Source organism: Puma concolor, chromosome B4, assembly GCF_028749965.1.
Source record: "Puma concolor isolate L17-30 chromosome B4, mPumCon1.1.hap2, whole genome shotgun sequence".
Classification (NCBI taxonomy): domain Eukaryota; kingdom Metazoa; phylum Chordata; class Mammalia; order Carnivora; family Felidae; genus Puma; species Puma concolor.
Window position 1 is genome coordinate 104,389,172 of NC_141673.1, and position 15,152 is coordinate 104,404,323.

The following is a 15,152-nucleotide window of genomic DNA, read 5'->3' on the forward strand; positions in this document are numbered from 1 at the left end:
CGTCCCAACAAGTGCCCTTCTCAATGCCCATCACCCATTCCCCTCCTCACCCCCACCATCAACCCTCAGTTTGTTCTCTGTATTTAAGAGTCTCTTATGGGGGCACCTGGGTGGCTCAGTCAGTTTAGCGTCTGACTTCAGCTCAGGTCATGATCTCATGGTTCATGAGTTTGAGCCCCGCATCAGGCTCTGTACTGACAGCTGAGAGCCTAGAGCCTGTTTCAAATTCTGTGTCTCCCTCTCTCTTTGCCCCTCCCCTGCTCACTCTCTCTCTGTCTCTCTCTCTCTCAAAAATAAATAAACATTAAAAAAAAATTTAAGAGTCTCTTATGGTTTGCTTCCCTCTCTGTTTGAAACTATTTTTCCCCTTGCCTTCTCCCATGGTCTTCTGTTAAGTTTCTCAAGTTCCACATATAAGTGAAAAATATGATATCTATCTTTCTCTGACTGACTTATTTCACTTAGCATAATACCCTCCAGTTCCATCCACATTGTTGCAAATGGCAAGATTTCATCGTTGTTGCAAATGGCAGGATTTCATTCTTTCTCATTGCCAAGTAGTATTTCATTGTATATATAAGCCACATCTTCTTTATCCATTCATCAGTTGATGGACATTTGGGCTCTTTCCATAATATGGCTATTATTTATAGCCCTGCTATAAACATTGGGGTACATGTGCCCCTATGAATCAGCACTCCTGAACTCTGGATAAATTCCTAGTAGTGCTATTGCTGGGTCATAGGGTAGATCTATTTTTAATTTTTTGAGGAGCCTCCACATTGTTTTCCAGAGTGGCTGCACCAGTTTGCATTCCCACCAACAGTGCAAGAGGGCTCCCATTTCTCCACATCCTCGTCAACATCTGTTTCCTGAGTTGTTAATTTTAGCCACTCTGGTGTGAGGTGGTATCTCAGTGTGGTTTTGATTTGTATTTCCCTTATGATGAATGCTATTGAGCGTCTTTTCATGTGTCTGTTGGCCATCTGGATGTCTTTCTTCTTTGGAAAAGTGTCTATTCATGTCTTCTGCCCATTTCTTCACTGGGTTATTTGTTTTTCAGGTGTTGAGTTTGGTAAGTTCTTTATAGATCTTGGATTGGATACTAACCCTTTATCCGATACGTCATTTGCAAATATCTTCTCCTGTTCCATCGGTTGCCTTTTAGTTTTGTTGACTGTTTCCTTTGCAGTGCAGAAGCAGCAATTTCTTGCTCGACATGTCTCTGAAGGCAAGGGAAATAAAAGCAAAAATGAACTATTGGGACCTCATCAAGACAAATAGACATTTTTGTTTCTTGATCATAGGGGAAAACATTTGGCTTTTTACCATTTAAGTATGATGTTACCTGTTGGTTCTTTTGTGGATACCCTTTTTCAGGTTGGGCAAATTTCTCCCTACTGCTGGTTTTCTGAGAGTTCTCATCAGGAGTGGATTTTGGGTTTTGTCAAGTGCTTTTTCTGCATCTACTGAGATGATCATAATGGTTTGTCATTTTTAATTTGTTAACATGGTGAATATATTGTTCATTTCAAATGTTAAGCCATTCTCTCATTCCTGAGTTAGAACTCCACTTGGTCAGGATATATTTATTCTTTTTATATATGGCATTGGATTGAATCTGCTAAAATTTCCTGAAGAATTTTTGCATCTGGGGCACCTGGGTGGCCCAGTCGGTTGAGCATCCGACTTCAGCTCAAGTCATGATCTTGCAGTTTGGTTCATGAGTTCGAGACCTACATCAGGCTCGCTGCTGTCAGTGCGGAGCCTGCTTTGGATCCTCTGTCCCCCTTTCTCTCTGTCCCTCCCCCAATGCACTCTCTCAGAAAAAAAAAAAAAAAACTTTTTTGCATTTATGTTCCTGGGGGATATTGGCCTGTATTTTTATTTTCTTATAATTTCTTGGTCTAGTTTGGGCATAAGGTAATCCCGGCCTCATAGAATATGTTAGGAAGTATTTCACATTCTTCAGAGTTCTGAAAAGTTTGCATAGAATTGGTACTAATTTTTCTTTAAATATTTAAAGAAATATTAAATATTTCTGGGCCTTGAGTTTTCTTGCAGGAAAGGTTTTCACTATTAGTTCAATTTCTTCAATAGTGTTACTCATTTTATCTATTTTCTCGAGTGAACTTTGTTATTTAGTGATTTTCAAGGAGTTTGTCCATCCCCTCTAAATTGTCAAATTTATTGGCATAAAACTGTTCATAGCATTCTCCTATTAGCCATTTAATGTCTGTAGAATTTGTAATGTGCCACCTCTCAAAGTTCTGATATTATCATTTGTGTCTTCTCTCTTTATTCATCTTCTTAAAGAACTGGCCTTTATTTTTATAAATTTTCTCTAGTGTTTTTCTGTTTTCTAGTTAATTGATTTCTGCTCAGACCCTTATTAGTTTTTCTCCTTACTTTGGGTTTCCTTTGCTCTTCTCTTTCTAGTTTCTTAAGGTAGAAGCTGATGTCATTGATTTGAGACCTTTCTTCTTTTCTATTATATGTGTCTAGTGTTATAATTTTTTCCCTGAGTACTACTTTAGTAATATCCAACCAAATTTGATATATTGTGCTTTTATTTTCATTTAGTTAAAAGTACTTTTTCATTTCCCTTTCCATTTCTTTGACCCATGAGTTATTTAGAAGTGTGTTATATAGTTTTCACATATTTAAGGGTATTCCAGGGGTCTTTCTGTTATTGGTTCTGGTGTAATTCCATTGTGGTTAGGGTACATACTTTCTATGACTTCAGTCCTTTAAAATTTATTGAAACTCATTTTATGGACCAGGATATGGACCATCTTGGGCCACATATCCCATGTGCACTTGAAAAGAAAGTATATTAACCCTTTGTTGAGTATTCTATAAATGTCAGTTAGGTCGAGATAGTTGACAGTGTTGTTCATGTTTTCTGTATCTTTACTGATTTCAGTCTACTTGTTTTATTAACTATTGATAGAGGGATATGAAAATCTTTGAATATGATTGTGGATTTGTCTATTTCTCCTTACAGTTGTATCAGTTTTTGCTTCATGCATTTTAAAGCCTTGTTATTAGGTACAGAAGTATTTAGGATTATTACTATCTTATTGATGAATTTACTTCTTTATCACTATGAATTACTTTCTTTATTCTCATTAATATTCTTCCTTGTAGAATCAACTTTGCCTAATATTAATATGCAGCTCTTTCTTGACTAGTGTTAACATGGTATATATTTTGCCAACCTTTTACTTTTAACCTATTTGTGTCATAAAGTTTATACTTCTTATAGGCAGCATACAGTTGGGTTTCCTCAACTTGGAGACTCTGCCAGTCCCTGCCTGGATTTCCCCCTTCCTGTGTCATGGCCTAAAAACTCTTTATGCAATAATAGGGCTCGTTTCGTTTGTTTCTGTCAGGAACAGGCTTTGGGCTAGAGTGAGGTGAGTAAGGTCCCTAGGGTGCAAAATTTAGAAAGTAATTACTCTCTAATGCACAGTTTTCAGAATGGATTTCTCTTTGAATATTGTACCTTAGGCGCCTCTTCCTTAAGAAGACACTCACTTTTGGGGCGCCTGGGTGGCTCTGGCTCTGTCGGTTAAGCGTCTGACTTCGTCTTAGGTCATGATCTCACAGTCTGTGGGTTTGAGCCCCGCGTCGGGTTCTGTACTGACAGCTCAGAGTCTGGAGCCTGCTTCAGATTCTGTGTCTCTCCCTCCTTCTCTCTGCCCTTCCCCTGCTCGCACTCTGTCTCTCTGTCTCTCTGTCTCTCAAAAATAAATAAGCATTAAAAATTTGTTTCAAAAAAGCAGGCACTCACTTTCAGAGTTGTGCAAGTACAGGGCTAGTACCTGAGAGTAAATTCCTCCTTTAATTTTGCACTTTAGGGGCCTCATTCAGCTCACCCTAACCTGGCCATGCTGAAGGATCACTGTCCTTCATTGACTGATGTCTAGTGTCTTAGAAAGAATTTTCTTTTTTTTTTTTAATTTTTTTTTAATGTTTATTTATTTTTGAGACAGAGAGAGACAGAGCATGAACGGGGGAGGGTCGGAGAGAGAGGGAGACACAGAATCTGAAACAGGCTCCAGGCTCTGAGCTGTCAGCACAGAGCCCGACGCGGGGCTCGAACTCACGGACTGCGAGATCATGACCTGAGCCGAAGTCGGACGCTCAACTGACTGAGCCACCCAGGCGCCCCAAGAATTTTCAAAAATATATTTTGTTTGGATTTTTTAAAAAATTATTTTAGCTGGGAAAGCAAACCCAGTCCCTGTTACTCCATCTTTTCTGGAAACGGAAATCTGAATTTGTTCTTTATGAGATAAAAATCCCACACAGAGAGCTATCTGATTGAAACACAAATGTTTTTAGGCCTCCCTGCAAAGGATGCAGCAAAAAAATTGTTCTTCCTTCATTTAAGAATCAATCAATATGCACTTACTGTGTACCATATTCTGGGATAGGAACTATGGTTAAAATCAAATAAGACATGGTGCCTATCTGCTAGTTGCTCATAGCTGGCTGCTTTAGAACTATTGGACTGGTTCTCTCATGCCATGCATTACCTGGGACATGGGTCAGGGAAGGCAGAGAGCCAGAGAAAGTCAGGCCTAGAACTGAGAGAGCATCTCTACTAATTTCCAGGCCAGAGTGGCTCAAGGGCTTACTTAGCTCACATAGGTGGTTAGAAGTAGTTGATTGCTATGTCGTCCGTTTTGAGGGATATGGAGGAAGGACCCAACCTGAAATACCTTCCCTTACCAGCAGTTACCATGACTGAATTCCCACTATTTGAGACTCATTCATTAACAGCAGGGACCATGTCTTATTCATGTTTGCATTTTTCAGTGTTAGCTCAGAGCCTGCTAATTGGGTAGTTGATAAATAAGAATCAATGAATGATTGAATGAATGATAAATGTTAAAAGGATGAACATGCCTCTGGGAAGTGACTTAGGTTATTATCTGTTGGGGATAAGTAGACCATCAAGAGCAAGTCCATAGCTTGGAGCCATGCTAGGAAAGTAATATGGTATAGTACAACGGGTCTCTAACTATACTAGACCTTGATCCAAGTTGTTTAACCTTTCCCTAACTTAGTTACCTCATCTGTGTGATGGGAATCCTAATTTACCTAATAGAGGGATTAGGTTCCATTAGGATGAAGTATGTTATGGGGCTGGCAAGAGAAAAGCCTCAAGGAAGAACAGATATTATTCATCCAGTCTTCTGGGAACCGCAGGTGGGAATAAGGTAGGGGCTACTGGATGGCAGAGACCTCGAGACAGTCCTGGCTGGGCAGCAGGAAGACACAGACTGTTCTGCTAATGCTGTACATTTACAGAAGCTCAGATGTTACCACTTCTATTATCCAAAAGCCCTTCCTAAGCTGAGTGTTGCGATAGATATTTTGGGCAATACACGTAAGCCATGCAAAAACAGCCCTACTCTCTTGGGACTTATAACCAAGGCCTTTAGTTCCCTCCGGGGAAGACAGAATAGAAATGTTAAGTCTGTCTATGATTAGGTGACAGCCAGTTCACACTGTGTAGGAATGGAGAGAAAGACCCGATTCCTGAGTGAAGGGCTAGTCAAAGGGATCAGGTGGGAGCCCATTGTCCAGTCCAAGTGGAGCAAGAATGTCAAGTCTCCTCTACTTTGTCCAGGCTCTGTTACACATGGTGCATTCCTGAGGCCAGAGGTAGTCTTCCAGCTCTGGGTCCACAGCTCTTGACACATCTGGTAGGTGGAAATTGTTGACCCAAATCACAGATTACTTTGGAGTTATGGTGTAGCTGAGCCAGATCCCTGGGCTCTGATAATCAGACAAACCCACCTGGTGATAGTGTGATTTTCCTCCTTTTTTTCTGACAATGGTGTAGGAGATATGATCTGTATTTCCTTCTTCACTTTTTGCATTTCCCCAAAATGCATTACAGTGTGTATCTGTATTTTAACATTTAAATATTTAAAAATTTAGACCTAGCTTACTTCCAAAAAGTTTTCAGATAGAAAACTCCAAGGATATGACTATTTCCTTTCATCACATTGATCCATTTTTTTATTAGTAACAATTTATTATGTTGAAATATCATACACTTACAGACTGTCAGAGGTAGAAGGGGCCTTAAAGAAAATAGGACCGGTCTTCTCAATACACAGATGAGGAAACTGAGACCCAGACAGGTACTGACTTATTCAAGGTCACTTAAGGAGCAACAGAGTCCAGACTAGAAGTTGGTTTCTGCATAACTTCTCCCATAGCATCACATTACAGTGCACCCTCTGAAAAAAAAAAAAAATCCATAAGGGGCTTTAAATGTCTGATCAGGACATATAATTTGTGATTTTATGTTGGCCAGAGACCAAACTAGGCCTGGCAAATCCAGTAGAGCAGGAAGCTCCTTGAGGACACAGTACACTTTCCTCCATCAGCTTTCCGCTGCATGCTCTCAGGCCCCGTAGAGGCCTGCAGTATGAGCTAAGAGCTCACCAAGAACTTGTTGATTGTGAAGGGCATAGGAAACAGTGAATCTGAGAGAAGAGAGTTCTCCACCCTTCGAAACGCTGAAGAGTCAGGACAATGTAGGATTAAGGTCAAATACAAGTTTGATGAGCTTGGATTTAAATCTGTTTTTGCATTAACTTGCTGTGTGGCCTTGGTCAAGTCACTCAGCCTCTCTGAGCATTGATAAAATGAAGATGCTAATATCTATTTCAGAGGGATGTGAGAAATAAATGAGAAAATGTATACAGAGACCAAGACATGGTGCCTGCCTCCAAGTGAACACTCAATAAATGGTAGCTGGTCTGTCTGTCAGGATCTGTTTTGTTGCTGTTAGTTTAAATGGGGAGAAATTATTTTCAGGCTTCCACTACCCACCTTCTTTCACTCTAGAAATGTCTGTTTTCTTTTCCCCCTTCTTCTTTTTTTTCAATGGGCTGGCTGATCTATTAGCAATCATAGCACATTTCCCCTTGCCGTTCTGCTAATGAGGAGGTGGTTGGTAAGAGAGGCCAGGCACACTGGTGAGCAGTTATGGCTGCCCTCTAATGCCCTCTCATTCTTTCTCAGCCTCACTCCATCCACACCACACCCACTTGTCTCTCTCATCTTCTGTGTTCAGGTTCTGCAAAGACTTGAAGAAATTGACAAACCCGGATGGCTACCCCTGACAGGAGAATGGTCTCTAGACCCCAGAGACCTGGAAAGGGTCCAAAGGAAAGCGGGGCCTGCCTGAGTCCCCTGGACAACCTGGAGTGTAAGGAGACCCAGGAGCTGGCACTGGTAGAGCTGGCCATGCTGAGCAAGGCACAGGAATTCTTTCAGACCTGTGACACAGAAGGCAAGGGGTTCATCGCCAGGAGGGATATGCAGGTAAGAGGCCAGCCCACCTGGAATGCCAAATGGCATGGCTCTCTCCCTCTTGGGTTAGGGCCTGCCCCACTGGGGGCAGTAAAGGTGCCATCTACTCTGCCCTGGAAGGAGGCGTCAGCCTCAACTCTACTGGGAGCCAGATCTCCTAGGTTCATTCCTTTCCTGGCCTTTGCTTGCCGTCAGACTCACAGATTGTTTCCCCTCTCTGACTCAGTAACTGTCAGGTTTGGAAAATGGTGATAGCAACATACAGGACTTGAGTAAGACATGGTGGAGAACCTTCTGAGACAGAGTGGGAAGGCACCAGCTTGCTACTTCACAATAAAGCTTTGAGCTATGCCGTGGTGCTGTGTGTGCCTTAGGAACACATTGACAAGTGCAACAACCAGGGAGGAAGGCATTTCTGGAGCTCCTCCAGAAACCCAACCACACTCAACCCCTCATAACTGGGTCCCAAGAGACATACTGCAGAACCCCGGTGTACCCCATTGCCTGGTGCAGGGCTCAGCAAACTTTCTTTAAAGGGCCAGACCATAAGGATTTTAGGCTCTGTGGGCCATGTACACGATCACAACCACTCAATGCCATGCTGCTGCACGAGCTGACATAGGCAATATGTACACAGGTGAGCTTGGCTCTGATCAAATGAAACTTCTGTGGACACTGAAATTTGAATTTTATATGATTTTTGTGTGTCCCCAAATAGTCTTCTTTTGATTTTTTTCAACCATTTAACATTATATCTCACCCCCGAAACTAATATAACATGGTATGCTAATTATCCTTGAATAAAAAATAATAAAAGTGTAAAAGCCACTCTTAGTTCACTAGCCATAAAAAACAGATGATGGGGTCCGATTTATAACCCTGGGGCATAGTTTTCCACCCCTGGTCTAGTGCCTTTCCAGCATTCGTGTCAAAAGCTTCTTCTGAGTGTCTTACTTAAGTCCGTTATGTTGCAGCCGTGATGTCCTCTGACATAAACAAGATGCAGGCTCCACCAGAGCAAGCTGGACTCAGCCCTTCTCCAGCTCTTTCCAGCCAAGAGCATCTTGGGGAGGGATGCATGGCCGTGCTGTTGCAAGAAAATCCTGCAATGGTCAAGTTTTCTTCTTTTTATTTTTTCATTTTATTTATTTATTTTGAGAGAGAGCACGAATGTGGGAGGGGCAGAGAGAGAGAGAGAGAGAGAGAGAGAGAATCCTCACTGACAGCATGGAGCCTAACACGGGGCTCAATCCCACGAACTGTGAGATCATGACCTGAGCCAAAATCAAGAGTTGGACGGTCAACCAACTGAGCCACCCAGGTGCCCCTAAGCTTTCTTTTTTAAATTTGGCTTTTCAGAATACAGTGAAGTTGGGCAGTGGAATGTAGACCCTCATGGGGCTCAGTCCCCTTCTGGGCTCACATGTGGGAGCTGCAAAGAGATGAGCCATGTGACCCAGGTGAAGGCCGTGGGTCTTTCCCTGGCCCCACAGGATGGTGTTTTCAGGCTTTTCCCAGAGCTCTTCCACCATGCCATAGATGCACGAATGGAGGGAAGAGACCCGGAGGACAGGACAGGCTTAGCCCACGAGAGAGCTCAGACCATCTGTGTTGTCAGTAGTTGGCTCCCCAGTACATTTCTGTCACTGAAACTCAACCCAAGTCTTACTCTCCATGGAAGGCCAGACTCTGTGTGCTTTGAGGAAACCCTGTCTGTGAACTTCATTATTGTCCTTCACAGGTCTGTGGTGGTTGGTGGTGGTAGTTTTAATGGCATACTTAACTTTTGATCGTCCCTTCTGGAAGGAAAGAAAAGGGAATTTGACATGTACTGATGGTCAGCTCCGGACCATATGCGTGGTGCAATTCAGCACTTTCTCTGTGTGTGTGTGTCCCAATTAACCTTCACTGAAGCCCACACTTTACTGAAGGAGGAAGAGTCATGGTGAATTTAAGCTGCAAAGTGTAAGTTGTAAGAAATCATTTGTATCTGACCCGGAATGAAGTCATAACCATCAAGTTGCAGAGGTACCAACTCAGCTACATTCCTACTCAGTCCTTGATTGTGACCGAGGCAAGAGGAAAAGGGGACAGACATCCTACCTAGTGGATACTTACACATCATGGCCTTTATTTCTACTTTGTTTCCCAAAGCTTCTGTGTACCTGTGGACAGTGAAGCATTTGAAATTTTCAGTTCTGTAGGCTCCGAAAGTGCTATCAAGGAAGAACAAGGCCCATCACTTAAGCGCTATCTCTTTGCTGCTTTCTCGGGTCCTATCTGGGGGAAGATGGGCTGGAAAGAGATACGTGGAGAACAGCAATCCACACATCATCAACACTGGATGCTCTGTGGAAGCCCCACGTACCCTTTGGCTCTCCTGGGCAGAACCTACAGACATCTGTCTGTTCCTTGTCACTCCCTCACGGAGCTGCTTTGCCAGGTGACCCCTTTGGTTGGTGGTCACCTCCTTGAACTTGACCACTACCACCTTGCTCACCTTTGGTTCTCAGCCTGGCCTCATGGGAACTGAAAGAAGAGCTCAGATTATGCATGCACACGAAAATTCAGCCACCAGGAGAGGCCCTTTAAAGCAGGGACTGAGGGGTGCCTGGACGGCTCAGTCGGTTAAGCCTCCAACTCTTGATTTCCACTCAGGTCATGATCTCACGGTTTGTGGGATCGAGCCCTGTGTCTGACTCAGTGCTGACAGTGCAGAGCCTGCTTGGAATTCTCTCTCTCTGCCCCTTTCCCACGTGCTCTCACACTCTCTCAAAATAAATAAATAAATAAATAAATATTTAAAAAACAACAACAACAACAACAACAGGAACTGATTGTCAAGGAAGGTGAGGCCATGGACCCGAGGGAGAGCAGATCCAGGGGCTGGAAGAGGTGGGTAAAGAAGCAGAGTCAGAACAAGACCATGCAGGGCTTACTGTCCTTTAGGAAAAAGAGAGAGTTAAGCTCCTCCCTTGGTGCTCTTATTCTTCTTGGTCCTGATGAACAAAAAACTATTTTCAGTGGGTGAGAAAGACTTTGTGTCCATCCAAGAGGTAGGGGTGGGGGGGGTGCGGGTGGGGAAGGAGACTGCTGCAGGGTCTGAGCCCCAGCAGTATGGAGCCAGCCCACTCTGAGAGAGCAGGGACCACAGAAGGAAAGGAGCAGGGTCCAGGAGAAGTTTTTTCCTTTTGGGTCCCTGGAGAAACCTGGAGGAACCAGAGGCAGACTGCACTGAGGGCAAGGGTGCAAGCTGTCCTATGCTGGGGCTCCATATGTGGACGTTCTACTGCGGGGACAGCCGGTGTTGGAATCAACCTGTGTGAACAGATTGTAGGCAGCAGTTTGAGAAACCTCAGCTCCACCCATGGCCCCTCAGACCCCACCCCCTCCTCTATGAGGAAACTGGGTTCCATGGGGATCGCTCCAGGCAGAATTGGAGTGAAGACTGCTTTGCAGGGCAGAGTCTGGTGCAGCCCCTAGACAAGCAGAGTCATGGGGCTGAGGACCCCGAGTGAAAGTCAGTCTTGCCTCATAGGGACAGAGGGACATGAGAAGGCCAGGCTGGAAGGGTGTGAAGGGACTTCTTCAGCCCAGAGAGGGAGAGGGGGCCAGTATGGGCAGAAGATCTCTCTGAAGACACCTAGAGCCTCAAAACCCCTGCTTCCTTGACTTTTCAAAGTGAAATGATTACCTACCAATGCCAAGTACCTACCTCCCAACACTGCCTAGAGTTCCTAGACTAGCCACACTGTTAAGAATCATCTAAGAGTTGGCAAACCAAATATTGCCTATTTGTGTGAGTAAAGTTTTGTTGGAACACAGCTGTGCTCATTCATTTACAACTTGCCCATGGCAGCCTTCATGTTTGTGGCAGGATTGAGTAGCTGTGACAAAGACCAAAAGGCCCGCCCAGCCTGAAATATGTATTTCCTAGTCTTCTACAGAAAAAGTTAGCTGATTCCTGGTTTAGGTTAACTTTGGACTCTCTAAGATTTTTATAGCAAATTGCACTGAGTTTTAGCCCTGAATCTGCAACTTAATAGCATGTGAGTTTGTGTGAGCCTCTTAAACCCTCTAGGCGATAGTTCCTCATCTGTGAATTATTTATAGTACCTCCCAGGGTTAGAGAAGAATTAAATGTGCGTATGCATGTAGAGCTCTTGGCCCTGAGACTGGGACCTGGAAATCTCTCCATAAATACACTTTGTGTGTGTGTGTGTGTGTGTGTGTGTGTGTGTGTGTGTTGGGAGCAGGGGTTGGGGGTTTGTACCCTATATGTCCTCCACAGTGTGATTTTTAAAAATTGTGGCAAAATACACATAACATACAGTTTACTGTCTTAACCATTTGTACGTGTACAGCTCAACAGCATTGAGTACCTTCATGTTGTGCAACCATCCCCACTGCCATCTTTAGAACTGTTTGCATCTTCCAAAATGGAAACGCTGTACCCATTAAACACTAACTTCCATGGACTCCTCCTCCCCACAGTCCCTGGCAACCACCATTCTGCTTTCTGTCTTCTTGAATTTGACTACTCTAAGTTCCTCCTATCAGCAGATCACAGGTGTCTTTCCTTTTATGACTGGTTTGTTTCACTTGGCATAATGCCTTCAGGGTTCATCCGTGTTGTCACAGGTGTCAGAATTTTCTGCCTTTTTAAGGTTGGATAATATTTTATCGTACCTGTGCACTACAGGTTGTTTATCCATTCGCTCATCGACGGACACCTGGGTTGCTTCACACCCTCGTGTGAGACTGATGCTGTTGTGAACAGGGGGGCGCAAATACTCTGAGTCCCTGCTTTCAATTCTTCGGGGTATATGTGCAGAAGGAAAATTGCTGGACCATACAGTAGTTCTGTTTCTGAATTTTCTGAGGAGCCACAGTACTATTTTCCAGCCAAACCATCATACTATGACTTTAAGTGCTCATCTGTCCCTCCTCGGGGACAAAGAAAAGGCATACCTGCTAAAGAGGGGGCCTTCCACTCATATCCAGATGGTGCTATTGTTGTGTGTGCCCAGTCTACATGAGTGGGGCAATTTTGCTTCTTAGAGGACGTTCGGTGATGTCTGGAAACATTTTCGATGGAAACTAGACGGGGGGATGTTACTGGCACCTACTAGGTATTGTCAGGGATGCTGCTACATACCCTATAAGGCACAGGATGGTGCCCTCTTCGTCACCCAACAAAGAATTAACCATGCCAAGATTTCAGTAGTGCCAAGGTTGAGAAACCCTAGGCTATACCAAACACTCAGCCCAAAACAAGCACGTGAAAACATAAAGCAGAATAAAGGTAATCTCACATCTCAGACCTTGAATTCTCCTTATAAAGATGTTTGGAGTAGCTGAGTTATGATACAGGGAAGAGAGTTTTTGGTGCTGGAATAGAGAGGTCTGAACAGAATGCTGCAGAAGCCCCAGAAGAAGGGAGACTTTAATTCTGTCCATAAAGATGGATCTCTTCTGGTTTTCTCTTTAATAAGTTTTCCTCAGACATGTTTGAAGCTGTGCACCCATTCATTTTAAGCTGTGTGAGGCATGTTACTGGACTGGTGACCAGGAAGATAGAGGGGTCTGGCTAGAGTGTAGAAGACGATGGCATTTTTCCATGGTTTTGGGAGCCCCAGGCCTTTACACTGCTGCTGCAGAATTGCTTCCTATTCCTGGTCTTGGAAAATGTCCAGTTTGTAAGACCTTGCTGAGAATCTGCAGTAGTGCTGGCCAGGACTGGGAGTATGAGAGGTCCAGACCAGTGCTCCCTAGATAGGAGTTCAGCGTCTCTTGCCATCACCCTTAGCCGTTCATTCATTCATTCATTCAACAAGTATCTGAATACTCCATGTTGGTCAGCATGGGGCTACCTGAGAACACGATAGTGAGTAAAAACGAACAGAATCCCTGGCTCAGATCTCCTAGTCCACTGAAGGAGCAGACATTCATCAACTGATTGCGTCTATCAGTATATAACTACAAGCTGATAAAAGAAGGCAATGTGTTCAGGGGAAGGCACAGCCTGGCCCTGCCCCAGGGGCTGCAGAGCCTGAATGAAACAGGAGTTCAGAGCTAACTTAAGGCAGTGGAGGGAGGCTGGCTTTGAAGGAGCTGCAGAGTTTTACAGAGCAGCAGCATGAATTGGGTGAGCTGACTTCCTCCCCATTCCTCCTCCCTCCCCCGTCTGCCCTCCCAGATGGAAGTACAAGTGAAAAACAGGATCTCTGGAAGGCTAGTATGTGGTGCTGCTGGCAAGAGAGACTTTTGGTGGTAGGTGGGTAGGCAGGGCATGGTAATGCTGAGTACGGAATTCTAGAAAGAGCACAGCAGAGGACACTTTGACTATAGCTGAAGCCCCAAATGAGAAATCAGCTCTTTAATCCCAGTGCTGGTCTCCACTGTGACTTTAGGCAAATCTAGAGCCTTGCAGGCTTTCCGATCAGTGGAATGAATAATCCTGTCCCTCTTTGCTCTGCTTACCTCACTTGGCTGAAAATGTAGACAGCACCAGGTGCCCAGGAAACAAGACCAGAATGAGTTGGTTTCACATGTCTCTGCAGGCCCTGAGAACAAAGATACATAAGAGGTGATTATGGTGATTGAGACTAAAGAATTTTTCCAGTAGGGCCAACAAAGAGAGGGTCAAGAATCTGGCATGGTGCAGCGTGCAGAGAAGGCTGAAGAAGCACTCAGTACTAATTTGCCAGGACAGGAGGAGCAAGAACTACTTGGAAGATCTAATATCACTTTCTCCAGGTTCACGGACAGCAGAAAGAGGAAACCAGCCTGAGTTGTAGACAAGAGAGGCTGAGATTAGGTGATGGAGGGATTTGTGTTAGATTCAGGAATAGAGCCTAAGGTGGTGTATATTCAACAGCTTTTCCCAGTTCACGTCCTCGAGAGAAAAGGTACCCACGTGTGGGGGTGGCTTCAGTGAAAGGCAAATTGAGGGTCACACCAATGTCGGCAGACCTCTTGCAGCCCATTTGTAGCTCCAGTCCTATGTGAGGCACGTCACTGATCAGATCCAGCAATCCTAGGCTGATGGTGATGGTGGGAAGGAGGAAGGATTACCCCAAGGAGAGGGCCAGACTTGCAAGGGTTTTCACCCTACCTCCCGTGTGATGCCTTTGGTTTCAAATGGGGCTAATAAAACTTCCTGCTTGCAAAATTGACTCACTCCTCACCCCGCATACTCTTACTGTGGCTTTTGAGACAGCTGGTTTATGGATGTTGATAAGCCAGAGATTCTGCTCTGTGCTGAGCAGATGCGCTTCTAGACTCTGCACAAACGCTCACTCCCCTTGCTTTCTAAAAAACTCATTCATATTTAATTCAGTTCTCCTAAATGGCTTCCACATCATCCTGTCTTTCCACTTTGTAATGCATCACAGTCTGCCTTAATGCAGTACCTGCCAAATTAAACTTTATGGCTTATCAGCTAGAAGATTGCCATAGGATCAAGCCAAATGTTCTCGCAAGTTGTGTTATGGGCTTTCACACCTGCCGGCTCATTTTCATTGTTCAGAGGGGTATATACCTTCCTTCCTACAGCCCTGTGTTCATTGTCTTCAGCTGTCAGTCACTTGCATACTGGCGATTTTGTGCACCTGTCCCTTGGGTAACGGGGAGGAAGGGGAGGGGCAGCTGGGCTATAATGAACTCCCTTGGGGAGTCCTTGTTTGGAGACTTAGATTATTAGGGTATAAGACTACGCTTGCTTCAACTATGCAAATTAGCCTTGGCCTGGGGCCACTGCACATCAGGCAGAAGGCCGGAGGGAAGCATCAGGAGCTCAGCCACTT

General features: G+C 44.3%; 1 protein-coding gene across 4 annotated transcripts in view; it reads left to right on the forward strand.

Moving 5' to 3' along the window:
- CRACR2A (calcium release activated channel regulator 2A) overlaps positions 1 to 15,152 on the forward strand; it is a 141,024-nt gene that overhangs the window by 51,623 nt on the left and 74,249 nt on the right. For 2 of the 4 annotated variants that reach the window (XR_015253871.1, XM_086714286.1), the window contains exons 1-2: positions 987 to 1,075; positions 7,106 to 7,356. Coding sequence is in view for 3 of the 4 variants with exons in the window: in XM_086714286.1 (XP_086570412.1) it covers positions 7,141 to 7,356 (216 nt within the window). In the remaining variant the exon portion in view is untranslated. Of the gene's footprint in view, positions 1 to 986; positions 1,076 to 7,105; positions 7,357 to 15,152 lie in introns of those variants that run through there. The other 2 variants (XM_086714287.1, XM_086714288.1) reach the window with 1 other exon arrangement.